At 37.2% G+C, this 19,492-nt stretch overlaps 2 protein-coding genes across 9 annotated transcripts in view; one reads left to right on the forward strand and one right to left on the reverse strand.

Annotated features, from left to right (window-relative positions):
• The first annotated feature begins 1,064 nt into the window (after positions 1 to 1,064).
• LOC117655559 (rho GTPase-activating protein 24-like) lies at positions 1,065 to 4,076 on the forward strand. The gene is made up of 2 exons (XM_087887487.1): positions 1,065 to 1,633; positions 2,396 to 4,076. Exons 1-2 carry the CDS (start codon positions 1,500 to 1,502, stop codon positions 2,631 to 2,633), a joined length of 372 nt encoding a protein of 123 aa, XP_087743613.1. The 5' UTR covers positions 1,065 to 1,499; the 3' UTR covers positions 2,634 to 4,076.
• A 5,755-nt stretch (positions 4,077 to 9,831) lies between these two features.
• MAPK9 (mitogen-activated protein kinase 9) overlaps positions 9,832 to 19,492 on the reverse strand; it is a 49,838-nt gene continuing 40,177 nt past the window's right edge. For 3 of the 8 annotated variants that reach the window (XM_034403089.3, XM_087887488.1, XM_034403102.3), the window contains one exon: positions 13,866 to 16,218. In XM_034403089.3, the coding sequence (XP_034258980.1) occupies positions 16,076 to 16,218 (143 nt within the window). In that variant the 3' untranslated portion in view covers positions 13,866 to 16,075. Of the gene's footprint in view, positions 11,239 to 13,865; positions 16,224 to 19,492 lie in introns of those variants that run through there. The other 5 variants (XM_087887489.1, XM_034403116.3, XR_004588701.3 and 2 more) reach the window with 4 other exon arrangements.

Raw genomic sequence — 19,492 nt, forward strand, 5'->3', positions numbered from 1 at the left:
GACAACAAGGGGAAGATAATAAAAGAACAGCCCTACTGCTGGAACAAATCATGATTGTTTGGTGTGTGGCTTCAGGACACAGAATTCATTTCAGAAGTATATTCCAATTACACCTTCTTTGCTTCTTTCAGGCTCCAAAAAAGCACAATACCCAAACAAGCTGAATGAGGTACTGATACAAACGGTTACATTTATGTACACATACCTATCTGTGTGAACATCTCTCTGCACTCACATACACAAACATCAGCAAAAGTGAAGTTTACATTGGAGCCAGAAAATATTTGCTGAAGAGTAAAAATAGGAGAACACTTTCATTTCTCTAGTTTCAATTCTTGAATGGCTGGCATAAGATTCTCCAGTTTTGTTCAAGTGGGAAAGGAAAGAATACTATAGTAAATGATTTGTCATAATATTCCTGTTAAACTTCTTTCTTCAAGAAAAGCTATTTGCTTAAATGAGTAAAACACAGATGGCAAACTGGCAGGCATGGAACAGTAACAGGTATTTCTTGAGTTTGAAAAAGCACATGTCAAAGTACTTTATTTTTATTACTTGGTATTAAACAGATGAGTTGTGTGAACTGATTCTTCAGCATTGCCAACAACCTTAATAAAGATAGTGAGAAACAAATGTCATCCTATCTTATCTTGCTTTCCCTAGCCTAATGACCTTTAATTGTATTCTACCCAAAAATATTATCATCTCAACTACCCTGATGGGAATTGTCAGGTAATGATGGCACCAGCTTGGGAACGTTGTATTGATATCAGCCATTGGCACTGACATCACTATCCTTCCCCCCCTCCCCCAATTATTTAGGTTGTTAAACCAGTGAATCTAAAGCAGGCTGAATATATTTCTATTGTCTATACAAAACTTGTACACTCTGGCTGTGCTGCTGCTGCTGCTTCACAGCCAAGAACAGCTTGGCAGATATCTGAACAGTAAGTAAATAACAATTCATTGAAGAGAGTTCCACCCACCAATTTTGGTCACGCACGCTGCATATGAGAAAACAGGGAGGGTAATAAAAGGGTAGTGGCAAATAGACATAAGCCCTTATTGCAAGAAAACATGGGAAGCGTGGCAGTGTGAGATGTTTCCCATTCCTTATCCAGAACAAAGTCAGGAATGAAACAAGATCCAAGATCCCGTAAAAGTGGATTATTATTTCCAAGCATCTGAGAAGCTTCAGACAGCTGCAGCTGGGATAAGACCTCCATGTCCAACGTCAAACCGGAAAACGGGCAAAATTAAAAATTACTTCTCACCTAGAAGAAAACCGCTTGCACTTTTCAAAGGAGCTTAAAAATTATCAACAATATTACTGAGATCTAATCAAATAATTACCTAGATAATACGAAGCTTGGATTAAAACTGAGGTTTTGGCTTTTTAAAAAAAAAACACCAGGCATAAGCATAAAGAAGAATTTCCAGGGGCTAATAAGATGACAACAAACATTTGAGGGATTGTCGACAGCTTGGAACAAGGCCAGATGAACAACCGTAGCGAATGCTCCATTTCCCACAAAGACGTTTCCACGTGTCAAAGTTTCTTGCGGTGCCACTTTGCCCATCTAAAGAGGCAGATGGCCCAACAGAGGGCAGAGTACGAAGCTATTATTTTAAGGTAAATATTCAAGTCCACAATACGTCACCAACTGGGGCTTGGCTTACTGTATTTATTTATTTATCAAATTTATATGGCTGCACATCTTACACAAAGCAATTCTAGACAGCATACAATAACATGCATTTGGATGGTTTCTGTGCTGCTATTGTCGGAAATGCAGCGGAAATATTGGTTTATGAGAAAATTTATGGATTGGTTGAAATGAATAATGGTAAATTAGATTAAAATCTACCAATATTTGTCCCATGCTTTATATACTTCTAGCAATGCATTTTGAAAGACCAGTTAATATGATTGCACTTTGCATGGTAAACATCAAGTGCAAACAGAAAAATAAATCACATATCATTTGCATGTATTGAGTAATCATCCTAATTCACATTTCACAGGGAAGTTTTGTGGTTTTTTACTGCCACTTTATTGAACTACAAGTTCTTCTAATTGTTGGTACAATGTTTGGGCTACTAGTGTCAGATTCGTTTTCTTCCTGTGAATAAGTGAAAACAGTGATTTCAACACATGACAGTGATAATGGAGACAAAGATATGATTATAGTCTGAGATGTTACTTTTTAGATCAAATTATTACAATGACACGTGAGCATCTTTCTTTACCTTGTGGCTCTTGATTTATATGACTGACAGTCTAGAATAAAACCTTTCAAGTATTTTCTACTTTTGAAATGAATGTAACTCGGGATAAAGCCAGGGAAATGAAGCCCTTGTAAAATGCAAAACCATACTGTTTTTATGCCAACAGCCTGGAGCAACAGAATAAAGAAAGGGACATAAAGATTAAGGATCTACATTCAAAACTGAATCAGCAACGACAGTGGCATCATTTAGTGGAAATTAAAATAGGCAATGCAGAGAGGGCATGCAAGGATGCAGAGAAGAAAAATGAAACACTTCAGAGAGAAATGGAAGAGTTTTTTTGTACTTTTGGAAAACTGACAAGTGAAGAAAAACTGCCGGAGCAAATTACTCAAAATTTTTAGATGCTATTTGATCCTAACTTCATCTGACAAAAAAAAACAAACCTATAAATGTACTAATTATCCAAGTATTTAAAGGTAAAAATACAAATGAAGTTCCTCTTTGTTACATTTTTTAAAACACTAAATGTTTAGTAAGCTTTTGTTTGAATGGTTAGAGAATTACATTTTTAAAACTGAGCCTGGAATGGTTTATGTACTGGAAGAAAAATCTAGAATAAGTATTTGTTAAGAGTAGAAAACAGAATTTCTATAGCAAGCCCCATTCTTGCATCCCCTGCAAGAGGAGAAAAAGAAAGACTGAGAGTTGTTTTGAATTGCGAAATCCAGTTTGGGATCCTGCAATGAATCCAAACATCTCTCAAGATTCAAATGTGTTGTTACAATTATTGATAGACCATAATTATATGTGATCTGACTTCCATTAAAAATGATACAAGCATATATGTGAAAGTAACAACAGATCTTAGTACAGGGCAACCAACACTTAGGAGGAGGAGGAGGAGTTAGTGAGAGGACTGTTAGATTCAGAAAGAGGTCTAGTACTGAAAGTTACGTCAGATGTTTTAACAGGAGGGATCTTCGAATTTCTACAATTTAGCTGATTTAATACACAAGATTCAATCAGTCATAGTTTTGCTGAAAAGGAGCTGGACAGTTTAACTGCTTTTTTGTGTGTAAAAGAGAATATTTCCCCTCTCACATTTTGCATTTTACAAGTACAGTTATGGCATCTAGTGGGTTACATATTTTGGATCTTGGTAAATGTCTTAAGAAATGTCAAGGTTCAAAGTCACTGAAGCTCACTCGTAGGAGTCATTATACAATCATGAGGACATTTTGAATGAGCCTATTTTTCCAGAAGAATTTTCCATTTTGTAATAAAGTCCGTCAGCTTCTTGTTTAGTGTTCTGTAGATGTCTTTGTAATAGGAAATCTTGGCATAGCAACAAAAAGAGGAAGAAAAAGAAAGGTTCTTTTTTTCTATTATTATTTGAAATACAGATGTTTAATTTTAATGAACATTACAAAAAATATTTATTTTTGACGTTTCTTTCTGTAGCTTCAGGCCAACAATGTACTTACTTTGGAATCTATAAATGCATTAAAATATGTAGATCAAACAGTGCCTTCCTTGAAATCATGGAGATGCATGTCATGATAAAATACAAATATTTTAAATTTAAAAAGATGTCCCTAATTAATAACCACACCACCAGGTGCTTGTTAACCTTGGCAACCTTAACAGATAGCTATTTGGTGCAATCTGTTTGAGGTTTGTATAGAATTTGTTTTAATTACATCCATTTTTAATGCTGATTTTCCTGCTTTTAAATGCCAGTTTTTATATATGTATTCTTTTTTTATTATTCTATATCATCCAGAGACATTTCTGTGAGATGAATGGCTATGTAAGTCTGATTAATAAATTGATTACAGCAAGAAGTGCATTGTATTATTAAATCTAGTGTTTCTGCTGTTCCTGAACCTGCTGGATCTGCTAGTCATTATCTATACTTCTGTAAGTTACAGAAGGAGACTACTGCAGTGTGCTGTAAATGAGGTGCTCTTAAAAATTATATAGAAGTTTCCAGTAGTACAAAAACACAGGAGCAGCTAAGTTTGATTTTAACCTTTCAACCCTAGCTAGCTTAGAGGCCAATTGACTGACAAGAACACCTTCCTCATGAATTCTCTATGCGCTAAAATATTATTGAGGGACTCTCTTAAAACACATTATTTCCAAAGTGCCTCATTTCCAAGCATTAGCATGCATTGTCTTTGATTTTGCACATAGCCCCAATTTGTTATTAGAAAAGTCTATGAGTTAGACTGGTTATTATTTTAGGTGCTGTTCTAAACAAGGTTCTAAATTGATTTATATTTTGTAGGGGATACGCTTTGAAAATTATTCAGGGGAGATAAATTTGGAACATATGGCTGCAATACAGCTTTAAAAGAGTCCACTTTTTCAAGACTTCATGAGATTTTGCAAAATGATGTGACTGTTTTAATAAGCAGCAAACTCATTAAACCTGCAGAACCTTTTCTCAGACTTGTACAGAAACTTGAAAAAGTGACTTCCGGTTTGTTTCTCGCCGCCGCCAGGCGATCCCTCGGGACCGCCAGCCCCATTGCCTGTAAAGAGCCGCCTTTATAACTGAAAGGTGGCTCGAAAAAACTCCGTTTCCATGTGGAAATGGAGATAGAGCCGGCGGGGGCAGGTAGAGCTCTCTGCGTAGCCCCAAAAGTTTTTTTTTTACTTTTGGGGACGAAGCAGACGAAGCTCCCTATTTCCCTCGCCGCCGCTCCGGGCTTTGGGAGACCTCTGCTTATGCAGAGCTAGGTGACAAGAACAAGCCTGCAAAATTAACAGAATAATTAAAAAGGATGTGAGCTGGACCTGTGACCCTGAATCGCAAGTATTTCGTTTATTTTCTAACAGTTATTGAAGAAGGAAAAGGAAAAGAAAAAAAGAATTTTTAAAAATGGCGACTGCTGAGGCTTGAGAAGGGGCTGAAAGGGAGAGTCCTTCCGTTTCCTATTAAGATACAAAGTAGCGGAATAAATACCTCTGGCTACAATTGAAGATAAAGTTCTACTTTTGTGTTCTCTTTTTCCTGGAGATCTGATAGTGATCTTGGTTGGAAAGAAGTTTTTTTTTTCTTCTTTGCCTCTTTTTTCTTTTCTAAAAAAGTTTGTCTGTGTGGAAACATGGCATTAAAACTTACAAAGCCGGACAAACAAGCAGTGGGGGGGGGATTCCCCCATTAATAAATTACATGAACAAGTTCTAAATCTCCAGTCTCAGAAAACTGATTTTAACATAATTGAATTTCTTTTGGAGGAGATTGTAAGAAGGGATGAGATTGTGAATCAGAACTTTGAAAAATTTAAGCAGGAAATTAAAGAATTAGTGCAATTAAAGTTTGATACTTTGGATCGAAAGATTATAAAAATGGCTAATGGTTTTACAGAATTTATGATCAAGTTGGATGCACATACTAATTTATTAGAGTCTAAAATGGAAGAAATTGAGGACAATTTGGACAATAGAATACAAAAAATTGAAAATGATTTGACAAACACTCAAGACAATAGCTCAGAAGAAAAACCTAAAATGGAGGCTGATCAAAAGACTTGTAATGCAGAAAACATACAACAACGGATCGAAAGAGAAGTTTTAATGATGCAATATAATTTTACTGAATATGCGATTAGACTGAGAGGATTGCAGGAAAATAACAGAGATGATTTAAGGAAAATATCTTCTGAAATTTTGGCTGGGATTTTAAAGGTTCAACCTGAGGAAGTATTTTGTAGGATCGATAGAGTTTATAGAATAAATTCCTGGACTGCAAAGCAAAGGCAATTGCCTAGAGATGTGGTGATTTATTTTACAGATAAAGAAATAAGAAATAATATTGTGCAAAATTCCTTCAACTCTACTTTGCAATTGTTTGGAAGAAAGATTTGGATATACAAAGAGCTCCCGCCCAAGATGTTATTGGAAAGAAAGAAATTTGGTTTTCTGGTGACTGAGCTTAAAAAAAGAAATATTCTATTCAGGTGGGATGCTCCAGTTGGCATAATATTGAGATATCAAGGAGAAAGATACCAACTAAATACTGTTGAAAAAGCGGAAGAATTTTATCAAAAAATTTTGAAAATGAATTTAACATCTTTATGCACAATACAGGATAAGCAGAAGGAGTTGGAAATAAAGGGAAAACATCGAATTATAGAGGCTGCTGTGGACAAATTGCCTTTGGATTCTTTAGACACCTCAGCTGGATTATCTACAAATATGAGAGAAGTGGTATCGGACTCTAATGTGATGATTCATCAAGTCACAGACAAGCATGGAAACCAATTAGCTGATACACAATTGATAAAAAAGAAATATGAGATACAAAAGCAAAACCAACAAGATCAAGTCATAAAGCAGAATGAAAATCGATCAGTTGATATACAACTTGTAGAAAGGAAACTAGGATGGAGATCAAACCCACAAAAAGAAAAGAAAAAAAGAAATAGGTCTCACAAAAATAAAAATTTCTAAATTAAACAACAGTGAAGCCAGTTATTTTTAAAAAATGAATGAATATATGAAAAGATAGTTGAGGCGAAGTATTGGTTAACATTATCCTGAGGAGAGTGACAGACCTCTGCAATGTCGTAACTTTGGGATGTGAAAAGAGCCTTAAATTGTTGGATTGGAATTATCTATTTTGGATTTCTTTTTTTAATTGATAAATGTATTATATTTATCTTGAGCTATAAGGCAAGAGAGCTATGCTGGGGCACGCAGAAGATCTGGTTGTTACCCATTATGATGATGGGAATTAATAATCCTGATGAAAGCCACAATTACAGATACTATATGGAATATAATTATAATGTCACTCGAGTGGTTGTTTTCCTTTTTTATATATATATGAGGATATTCATTACTGATGGGGGCAGATGATGACTGAGGATTTTGAACAAACTGTTGCAACCAGGATGCTATGTTACCCTAATATGGATGATGGACTCAACAATCCAGGGGAAAGACATCAAAGAAGATATTATATGGATTATAAATTTAAAGTCATTGATTTTTTTTATATAACGGAATATATTTTTTTTAGCAGGGCGGGCAGTAGATTAAAGATATTAAGAATTGTTGTGCATGGCAATTTTGTAGGAAAGTGGGTGGAGATAGGTTAGTTTACTGATTGTTTAGTTTAAGAAAAGGGATGTTTAAGTGATATATTTAGGGGAGTGGAGGAAATGGATAGAGTTGAATAAATGTTAAATTAAGATTTATGGGGAAGGCTGCTTAGAAATGTTATATATATAAGTATGGGGGAGGAGAAAAAAAGGCAGATTGTTGCTAGATTGGGAGTTATAATAATATTATTATGCTAAATTAGAAGTTATTATATAATGTTATTTTGAAATGTATGGTAAAAGGGGGAAGTAATAATATTAATAATATTATTAGCATGTAAGGGTCAGTATTTAGAGGAGGGAGTAAGGGGATGGTAAAATATTATATAATCTGTTATGAATTAGGTTTTTGTTGTGGAGAAGTCACAGGGGGGGATGGGTGGTGAGGGGGGGTTAGGGAGGAGGGGGGGAGAAAAATGGGGAAAAAATTTGTATTTGAAAACTTTTTCAATAAAAAAAAGAAACTTGAAAAAGTATGGTAACATTTTACTGTAGAGTGAATGTTCTGCAGGTTCTGAAGTATCTTTTTCAAATTATTTTCAAAACATTCCCAACTTTAACAGAATGCCTTAGTCTGCTTTAATTTCCTTAAGAAATGGAATAAGGGATACAAATTTAAATAAAATAATGGAAAATAATTGTATGATCCCCACCCATTCCAACAACACAGGGTATTTATTTCAAGAGACAAAGATCAGTGAGCGAGAGATTGTATGCATATTTCATCAACATTTAATTTTTATAGTGGCTTTAAAATTGAATATAATTCGATGTGACAAGATTATGGGGTGGGGGTGGAAGTGGGAATCTAGTTTAAAATGTATTACCAGCTGATATGTTGACATCCTTGTCAAAAGTTGAGATTTGTTTAATTTTTTTGAACTTACCAGAATTCACTTCGGTTCCACTTCCCACCAATTATTTTCTGTTGAAAAATCTCACCTAAACATTAAAATATTGTGCATGTTTTACTTACCTGTTTCTATATAAAAGTATAGTGTAGTTTCCCATTATAAGATATACTGTGAAAGAACCATTGCTCCCAATGTGCCCTGCAAGAGCAGTGAAATGTGGTCATTGTGTATATACTTCACCTTAAAGGAGAAAGAACTAAGGCACTCCTTCATTCATATTTCAGTCTAGGGCACACCATGCAACAGTAGGGTCCTATAAACAAAGTCATTTCTCTTAATTAAGAGAGCAACATTATTAGCATGATTAGGATTAGCGCGATGGCTTAGAGGTTAAAGATGCCAAGCTTCTCAGCTGGAAAGTTGACAGCCTGGGTTTGAGGACAGAGTGCTGCTTGACAGGGTAAGCTTCTGTTACTGCCCACCTAACAGTTCAAAAGCATGCAAATGCAATTAGATAAACAGGTACCACTTTGGTGAGAAGGCAACAGCATTCCTTGTGCCTCATAGTAGAGTCATGCTGACCACATGATCATGGAAATCTCTTCGGATAACGCTGGCTCCCTTGGCTAAGAAACAGATGAGCACCACCCTCTAGAGTCAAATACGACTGGACAAGACAAACCTTTACCTTTAGGATTTTCTTAACAAAGGTTTTGTTTATACATGTATGTGTGTGTATGTGTGACTGCATACATACAGACATGCTTAAAGTACACTATAAATAACGTAATTATATATAGTATTATAGTGCACTATGTTTATATTATAAATACTAATGCTAATAATTCTTTAAATCTAACCAGAAAGGTGCGCTTAGGTCTCTCTGAAATCAACTTAACCAATGTTTAAGTGCAAATTGATTTCGGAGGAAAAAATAGCGAATACTTCACTCACAGAACTTTAAATATATGGATTTTTAAAGTTACTGCTCTACTCCTAGGCCATAATTCTGAAGTCATCATGAAAAACTGCAAACTTAGTAATTTTCTAACTGAAGTTAGTGGAAAATAAATATGCCAAGAAAATTTATTTGTTAAGCTAGGACCTCCTGTGACCATGACTTCCTGCAGGCTTCCCCATTGACTTTGCTTGTGGGAAGTCAGCAGGGAAGTTCACAAATTGCAATCACATGACATAGGATGCTGCAATTACAAGACGGGCACTAGCAAACAGATCATGACCACATGACCACAGAAATTAGCACTGACGGCTAATCAGGACTACCATTCATTAAGCACCATCATAAGTTTGATCAGTCACTGAATGTGCAATTGTTAAATGAGGACCATATATATGTGCAGCTTTATATAAATTCTGAAAATAAGGAAATATTACTTTAATGCACAGGTATCTGTAAGAATTGGGGCTATAGTTGTGTTGGATTGCATCAATCTCAACTGTAGTATGCAAAATGTTATAAATGATTTATCAATAAAGACAGGAGGCATGAATATACTGAGAAGAATTACCATGCTTAATTTTTTTTAAAAAATTACTGGAGTGCAAAAATTGAACAGCAGCATGACAACATGAACATTAAAATTTTAAATAACACAATGTAAATCTTAAACTCATTTTAAACATTTATTTCTTGGCTTTTAGAAGAATTCATTTCTTAATTTAAGAACCAATTAAACTTGGGGTTTAATTAAATGTTACTACTTCCAAGGCATTACTTTATTTTTTTTAAATTGTGTAAGTATTGAAATATAGGACCCAAGCTTATCTACAATATCCACAATGAGTTAGTGGCAGTGAAATTCACAATCAGAATTACAATTATAAAAATAAAATATAATTTTATAATTCAAAAATGAGAATGGTTTTTTTGTACATATAAGGAGTAGATGGCTTGCAATTCTTCAATACAAAGTTCTTATCATGCACAATGCATATATCATGAGATTTGTTACATAATGGCATTAAAAAAGATTCTAAGCAAATTATTTAAATATTTGGCAAATTTTCATGTCCCAACATATAAAATATGATCTCAGAAGTATACATGATGGAAGAAAGACATAAAAAATCAGGGAGTCTTCTGAGAGAAATTAACTTGGGGCTCAAGTACTAGACCTGGGAATCTGTGAAACATACATGAGCTTCAATTAAGTTCTACAAATACATTCATCACCAGGAAGAAATTCCGCTCCAACAGAATTACTAAATTTATATGCCCTGATTAGTTTTATACATCACAACTTCAACCAGCTTTACAGGCACTATTGATTTTAGATTCATAAAATTTAATCAAGGTTCTTAGTATACATTTCTTTACTTCTGGATTTTGCAGTTCAACTATTATACATAGATCTCATTACTGCAAACTGTATCTGCACTTGGGGAAAAAAAAGTATTTTGCCATTTTAGGAATTTATCCAGCAAGTAATTCTCAAACTAAAAGGGTCACCAATTCCGTTTTGGAACTCAGAATCTCTGGGATTCAGACATCATTAACTTGGCAACTTGCAGTATATCCTAGCACAAATTTGTAGACTGCACACATGAATTTTTCCCTAATTCATAGAGTGCTACATAATGGCCCAAAGATACAGATCAATACTATTATATCCTATTACTTTAGTCTTAATCCAACAAACTTTATACTTAATTCCATACATCAAAGGAGCTTTCAAAATAATTTCCCAAGTCCAGCAGTTGACAAGCATCTTGTGAAGCTAACAGAGTTTCAAAAACATATTTGTGATATGACCTGTGATCTGCCATTCAAAGGAAAAAGAGAGTCAAGGCACACTGGGCACATCCAGGCCTAAATTAGAAATATGATCTAAGCCCTTCTCTCTAAATTTATGTTTTTTTTAATAAAAAAAATCATGTAAACATGATGTAACAGCAACAAAAGACTTCAGCATACCGTTTTGCAGAAAAGGTTTTAGATAGAATGGATCAATGAAGGTGCAGGTGTTAGGGTCTTTAAACCAACTCTGAACCATAATGTAAACAGACACTGAAGTCATCTGAAAAGTAAACATTTGGATGCATAAATATTCCCTTATAATTACATTTAATTAATGTAGTCTAAATTTCTGACAACTTAATCTAAACTAAAACAGCATTATTCAACTTTCTTTAAGCCTTTGGCACCCATTATTGGAAGCAGCAGGAAGCACTACTGACTTTGCCTTCACTTTTAAACTGTGCTGCAGTATTAACAAAAAGCCATTTCATCCATTTTCCTAGTAAGACACACTTTTTGCTTCCTTTGTTGCTGCATCATGAAATGTACCTCTTGGCTTTTAAAAAGAAAATGATCTGCACAGACACATGCTTCTCTTCATATAATTTTCATCATAAATATGCAAGTTTGTGTAAACTCATTTCCTTAAAGCACTTTCCAAACAATCCAGACTCTAATGTTCTGAACAAAGAAAGGGGCACATACAAAAATAACTTGGAAAACCATTCTATCTCTGCAATGCCATTCAGCTACTCAGTATATTTAAAATAATATGTAGAGGACAGAAATTGAACATTTACTAGCCAATTTGCTTCATTCTCCTTTTTTTCAGGTGAGCAGTTAAGTACAGGAAGTACACACATTATGCCTATTAAAACATTTCACAGTAATGTCAGAGCATGCTATAGTAGACAGGTTCGTGACAGGATTTTTACAGAAAGACTTGGACATTTACAAATACACACTTAGCTTTTGGAAAAGTGACACTGAACTGATTTGAACACATCAAACTACAGGTGATTGAAAGTATTTAGTAATTATATACTATTTGATCTAAATTAGTAAGAAATGACTCTACTGAAATGTAGGATTCACCATCAAACTTATAAACAAAACATGGAAAACTTTCCATGTTACATCCTACTTACATTCTTTTATAGAAAGAAAATCAGTTGTGCAAATGTATGCTTCAGGCTTAGAACTCTGTCCTTATACTTAAAATATTGACTAGTTTTATCTTCAACTCAATGAATAAATGTTAGAAGAGTCATACTTAGCCTGGTGATGATATAATGCTAGCCAAACATTAGTTAAGATATGGAAAATGGCCATTGAATCATAATGTTTAATTCATTGTTCCTTCCCTCTCATACCTGGAGTTGTCCATGCCTTTCTTAATGAATTAATGCCATACCCATTGCTCAAAAGAACATTATCAACTGATTTACAACAAGAACATTATCTAGAGTGGCAGAAAAGTTTGAATCTACCTTCATTTACCATGTCCTCCAAACAGTTTATAATCTGTTATAAAATTTTATGGAGCAATGTAGAAGAAAAAATCTAGGCAAGTGTGGTTAAATATTTCTATCACTTAAATTGTGTTTATGTGTGTGTGTCATTAACGGGCAGTGATATTTACTATTATTAATTTTATGTCATGGATTTTGCAAAGCATGAAAGAAATAGCTGAACTATAGCATTAATGTTTTATGGCTGCTATAAAAGTTACCTCTACCTATCCCTCTTTATGAATGCAGCGCACTTAACTGGTTGTCCCAGTGCAACTACAGTACATGTACATGCAACCACATTTTTCTGTCTCCTCAGATACATAAAACAAAAAAGCTATAACATAATTACAGCAAACATTGTTCCCTATTAGATGATAATCAACTCATTTACGCCTTACCCTTTCTTTAGCACATTCTCTCCAAATAAGGATTTAGCCAATAATTATTCTCTGTTTAGTTATAGCCAAGATACTCGCTATTATAATGCCTTCAGAATTCAGAAACAGCTGAATTGTTTCATAATTGGGTATGTCTGATTTAATGAAAAGAAGGACTAGGGGGGACATGATACCAGTGTTCCAGTATCTCAGAGGCTGCCACAAAGACTTGTCCTTTCTTTTGTTTCCTTCTTTGTCCAGTAACTCTATCTACCACCCACCACCCACCACCCAATCTCCAACCAATTTGCTCTCACCCCTTCTCTTTCTTTCCATTCTTACTGCAGGCATCCCTTCATCTTATTCTATATCCCTCTTGTTCAATTGCTGGCTTCTGCTGTAAAAAAGGGGGAAAATACATCTGTGTAGTTGAATGATTCTGTATGCGATGGGGGGTGGGTTGTATGGATCAGCGAATGTTGGTATATGAAGATGGAGATCAATTAATATTGTGAATGAGGGACCTAATTTTTACAGGCAATGAGTTTTCATTAGTAGTTATTACTTTAATCAATATACTTTTATGTCTAACTCCTATCCTTGCCTTCTTTTTGGTTAAATACAGTACCAGCTGGGATCTTGATCCCAACTGAATTTCAGAGTTTAATCTCCCCAGCATAGCCTAAGAAAAATATAACTGTGGCTTTATGGTTGTTTGGCAGAATGGGATGAAATCAAAAGCAATCTATCTTTTTACAATGCGCTAAATGTGATTGAACACTACTACAGGGGAAAACTGATTATTTTGGAACACAATATTACATTTCAAAATAGATAGCATTTACAGTGAGAAATGCTCTTTCCAAATTTCATGCAGGTAAATCGAATGGATTTTGTGCAAAAAAAAAGGGGCTATAGAGTTATTTCAACATAGTTTGGTGGAACGCTTAACAACATTACAAATTAAGCTTTATTGGATATGATTAAACACCTTTCTTTGTTCTTTCACTTCAGTCTTTCTTTTGTTTCCTATATTTATTTTAATTAGCAATGAGATATATTTCATTTAATTTTACTCATTAATATTGTCTTTGGAAATATGTTACTAGTGCAAATAATAGATTGTGTGTCTGTACATCATAAAATGTATATTTATATTCATTTAAGAATAAATATGAACATTCTGTTAATTGCTACATGTAAGCTCTCACAGGCATTTCATGTGATCTCATATCTCAAGTAGAATGTTTAAGGAAAGCAATTAATATGTTCAGTTGCAACTTAGTAATTGAATTTTATCAAGTGATAAAATTGTATGAATATCTTATAGCCAAAAGATCTGATAGCAAATTCTATCTGGAGAAATTAGGAGTGTGGGGCTCATTCTGATAGTGTGTTTTGAAGAACCTATTGCTAAAAAAATGTTCTTTCTAAAAACAATGAATTTATGCTGTGATCCTATATCACACTTATTAAACTTAATAGGACTTATTCCCAGTCATATGTTTGTGCTGCTAGTAAAGTGCTGGTGCCCGAAGTAAAAGGCGGTAATACACAATATGCCTTTCCCAATCTCTTCCAAGGGAATTGCCCCTCCCCCAGCCTGGAAATCTTCAATAACTGTACCACCTTGATTCACAACTGTACCACAAAGTTGATTCACAACTTCGCTTCATCCACCATACCTTCTCTAAAACTTAATGCTCATCTGCCAGTCCACCTACATAGTAACATAAATATTTTCCTGTTAAATCAACCTTGCTCATGTTCAGAGCTAGAAAGAAATTGAAGCAAAGCAAATAGACTGAGTATAATATTTAAGTAGTCCTCACATAATGACCATTCAAAATTACACTGTCACTGAACGAATCATAATTATAGCACAAAGCTACAGCACCCCCGCCATCATGTGATCCAAATTCAGGCGTTTGGCAGCTACCCACATTTACGACTGCAGGCTGTCTTGTCAGCAGGGGGAGAAAGAAGATGGTGGAAGTCAGCTGTGAGTAATGAGGCACTGGTGGAACACAAGGCAGCCAAAAGAACCCAGATAGGTGGGTGAGGGGAGTTGAAGCAGAGATGAGCATGGAAGGACAGGAGAAGCATGAAGTCCTTGTCTAACTCATGCAAGTAAGACTACCAGAATTGCAGTCACGAAGTGGTGGAGCCATGTCATGTTTTGCCTAATGACTGCTTCGCTGACCAATGGAAAGCCCAGTCCCAGTTAGTGTTGTTAAGCGAGGATTACCTCTAATTCCTACCTCTGTGTTTTAGTTCTAAAAATGACTCCTTTCACTTTTTATAATGTATTTCAATTTTTCCCATATGTGAATTTTTGAAAGTAATGATAAGCTATGTAGTGGTCCCTTAAAACATATCAAAAGCAACTAAAGGTATATCTATTAAGAGGCTCAAAGTTAGCTCCAACATGATGTCAACATCAGAGTCTCTATGTTAATACTAGGAAAAGGCAATGGAGAGACAGGTCGTACAAGTGTTTAGTCACATCTTAAAAATAGGTGCCAACGTTGCTATTTTAAAAACAAACCCTAACTCTGATAAGTATTAAGACTTATCTTTATTTATCCCACCTACTCTTCAAAGAAAAGCACTGAAATAATACATTCAAAAACGCATTTAGATGTAAAATGTGAAGCAAAAATTCACAAATTTGCTTCTTCTATGAGAAGGAGTACAATATTATTTGGTGATGGAGAGAAAAAGGCCTCAAGAAAAGAGTGCTATACAGAAAAACAATTGCATCTATATTATACGGTATTGAGAATACCAGCAAGATATATTAAGAATGGCATATGACTGCAATTGAATAGTTAAGAAACAGAATATACATTCAACAAGATTTACACCTTCCTTCCTTCCTTCCCCCTCTCAAACATACACACATTTGTTTTATAAACATGTTTTTAAAAAAATCTGTGAGAATGCCCATGGATTTGTTTGATCTTGTTATTTTAACTGCTCACCTGATATAGATCAAAACAGAATAGATTATATTAATATTTATATTTCATTTGCCTTGAGATACAAAGTTGCATTCACTCTACAATATTAAGCAGACAGTTTTACTGCAACTGAGTAAAATCACAGGCATTATTTTAGAGGAACATGCGGAACATGAAGTTTTCTATTTGGCTCCATGAACTTACAAGCAATAGAGGCCCAACAGAAGCAAAGATTCTTTGCTAATCTTAATCTTCAAAGCTGATCACCGACATCCTTCAAGTGTTCCTGTCAAAGCATCAAGGCTGCTGTCCGTGTCTGAAGCCAATGTTTGTTCTGTTGACATGGATGAAATGTCGTTGACTGATGATGACTGAGAAGGGCTGGTATTGCTATTCACTGCTGCATCTGTGCTAAGTAAACCAAGCATAAGAAAATCTGAGGCAAGACATGGTTGAAAGCGTAGGTGTTTTATGTGGCATAAAAACATATGCATGGAGAAACAATGCCAATTTGAAAATTTTTCCCTCGAAGGTAGTCTCTAAGGTAACAAAAGAACACAGTCAATACAGAAACACATGCACTTTTATGTGATGTGCAAGATGTGTGGAAAGAACAGATTTCAATTCTGTAAGAATAATAACCTTATTCTACAAGGAATGTTGTAGTTTCATATTAACAGCTCCATTCTCTATGCTTAATTTTCACAAGAAAAAACAAAGAACTGTAGCTATCTACAATGTAGAAAATCACATTTAGCATCACAAATAGATAATGCCTTTGGTAATGCCGTCTGCCAGGTAACAGGCCTGTGATTTACTCAGGACCAGTAATAGCTTGGATACTAATAGAGTTTGCATTTCCAAAAGTGATAGAAATAACTATTTTGATTTGTTCCTGAAAGCTAGGTGCAAATTGTCATCCATAACACTTAATACACTCCCTTGGAGTGCAAATCAGGCAGTGTTTTTATTCATCTCTGTCATATACTGCAGTTAAGAGAGATTACAGTGGTAAACACAACGTTTCCCTTGATGCTTCTCATCAAGAGCAATGAATCTGCCCCCCCCAGAAATTATTTCTAAATAAATCAGAATTCTCAGTCACCAAGCATATTCCAAGTAAAATTGTTTCAAAAAAGAAATGGACATTGACTTACCTGAATGTCCTTTTTCGGAACGCTGCGTATACACTCCAGCATTGGGAAAATCCTCTTCTCTGACAGCAACTGAGAGAACTTTTTTACACTTATCTACCTACTCTGTGCTCTCTCCACGCCCCCTTTTGCACCCGAATCCCCAGTCTTGAACGAAGACACAACAGGTGAACCACAACAAAATTTATTAACACAAAACAACCACAAGCCAACAAACGAAAAGGGAGGGAAATGGAGTGTATACGCAGCGTTCCGAAAAAGGACATTCAGGTAAGTCAATGTCCATTTTCCAGAACGCTGCTACTACACTCCAGCATTGGGACATACCCAAGCCTAACTCCCAGGGTCGGGCAAAACACTAGTCACCCCAGAAGACCCAGACACCACCGCCTGCAAAACACGTCGCCCAAAAGACGCCTCAGCCGAAGCGTAGGCATCAATCCGATAATGTCTTATGAAGGGCGACAAAGAAGTCCAAGTAGCCGCCCTACAGATGTCCAACACAGAAGCCTGGGTAGCCCAGGCGGCCGAAGTAGCCGCACTCCGAGTCGAATGAGGTAAAATGTTCCCAGGAACAGGACGACGCTGATTCTCATAAGCAGAAGCAATACAGGCCTTAATCCAACGACCAATCGTAGTCGACGACACTTTCTGACCCATGGATGCAGGATGGAACGAAACAAAAAGGGCTTCCGTCTTCCGAAACGCCGCCGTCCTACGCATGTAACGTCGCAATGCCCTGCGCACATCCAGAGTGTGCCAAAGAACCTCACGGTGATGTCTCGGCGATGGACAGAAATCCGGAAGCACTAACTCCTGCGCCCGGTGAAACCACGAATTAACTTTGGGCATAAAGGCAGGGTCCATCCTCAGGACCACAGTATTAGCATGGAAAATACACAAGTCTTTCCTAACGGATAAGGCAGCCAACTCAGAAATGCGTCTAGCCGACGTGATCGCCAGAAGAAATGCAACTTTGAACGACAGGAACTTAAGTGAGGCGGAACCCAGCGGCTCAAACGGAGACAATGTGAGAGCCTGCAAAACTAAAGATAAATCCCAAGAGGGATAACGATGAACCGTAGGCGGTCTCAGGTTCGTAGCTCCATGAAGGAACCCCTTCACCCACGGATGATGAGCCAAGGAAGTGTTCGGTGGACAGGACAACACAGTTGCCAGGGCCGCCACCTGGCGCCTGAGAGTGGCGGGAGACAAACCCCGTTCCAAACCCGCCTGTAGAAAGATGAGGACATCCTGAACCGTTGCAGACGTAGGATCCACATGATTAGTCGCACACCAACGGCAAAAGGCCCTCCACGTGGCTTCGTAGATCCTCGTCGTGGATGGTCGACGGGCCGACTGAATCGTACCAATCACCGTATCCGGCAAACGGCCTTTCTTCAAGAGGACGCGCTCAAATGCCAGACGGCCAACTGCAGCCACTGGGGCTCGGGATGACGAATGGCCCCCTGACACAGCACGATCCGATGTGGAGGAATCACCCACGGGTCTGTCACCGACAGCTCCACAAGATCCGCGAACCACGGCCTGCGGGGCCAATGTGGTGCCACCAATAACATCTCTGCCCTCTCTGCCATCATCTTGCGGACCACCTGCTGAATCAGTGTGACAGGAGGGAAGGCGTATAATAGACCCGCTGGCCAACGACACCGCAGAGCGTTTGTGTCTTCTGCCCCTGGAGCTGGATACCGAGTGATGAACCGGGGAAGTTGGGCGTTGGTCGGACTGGCAAACAGGTCTACCAGAGGTCGTCCAAAGCGAAGAGAAATCTCCTGAAATAGACTGGGAAGCAGCTGCCATTTGGCCTGGTCGATCACTTCCCTGCTGAGCCAATCCGCTCGTGTGTTGGCTTTCCCCGAAATGTGGTCTGCGAGGATGGACTCCAGATTTCTCTCCGCCCAGTTGAACAGACGTATCGACTCGAGCATCAACGTCTGTGACTTCGTCCCCCCTTCCCGGTTTATGTGCGCTTTGGCAGATGTATTGTCCGTGAGAATCAGGACGTGACGGCCCCAAACCAGCGCCCGGAAATGCAGAAGGGCGAGACGAATGGCTCGAAGTTCCAATAGGTTGATGCTCTGTGCACGTTCCTCTGGAGACCATTGTCCTTGGCCCACCTGGGCACCCAGGTGGGCTCCCCAGCCATGGAGACTGGCATCGGTGGTGATCACGACCCGGTCTAGTTCCAGGAAATCGCAGCCTCGCAGGATGGCCGGTGACTTCCACCAACTCAGTGACAGTCTGACTTGAGGAGGCACTAACACTGTCCCTACGGAGTTGGAACTGCCTGTTCTCTGGAACGGAAGAAGTAGCCATTGCAGTGGACGAGAATGTCTGCGTGCCCACGGAACAATGCGGAAACACGAGACCATCTTCCCTAACAATCGTGATAGAGTCAATAGAGGAGCCTTCCTCCGGGTCAGCACTTGGCCCACAAGCGACTTGATGTTCTTCGCCCTCTCTGAAGACAGGAAAACCTGACCCTTCTCGGAGTCTATCAGGGTC

The sequence above is a fragment of the Pantherophis guttatus genome, chromosome 2 (assembly GCF_059756535.1).
Source record: "Pantherophis guttatus breed Tessera chromosome 2, ASM5975653v1, whole genome shotgun sequence".
Lineage (NCBI taxonomy): Eukaryota > Metazoa > Chordata > Lepidosauria > Squamata > Colubridae > Pantherophis > Pantherophis guttatus.

What these genes read in the sequence shown, in the direction of transcription:
- LOC117655559 (XM_087887487.1), top strand. Translation starts at nt 1,500, where the DNA reads ATGAACAACCGTAGCGAATGCTCCATTTCCCACAAAGACGTTTCCACG. An exon ending in TACGAAGCTATTATTTTAAG is followed by an intron (nt 1,634 to 2,395) that starts GTAAATATTCAA and finishes TTATGCCAACAG; the next exon opens with CCTGGAGCAACAGAATAAAG.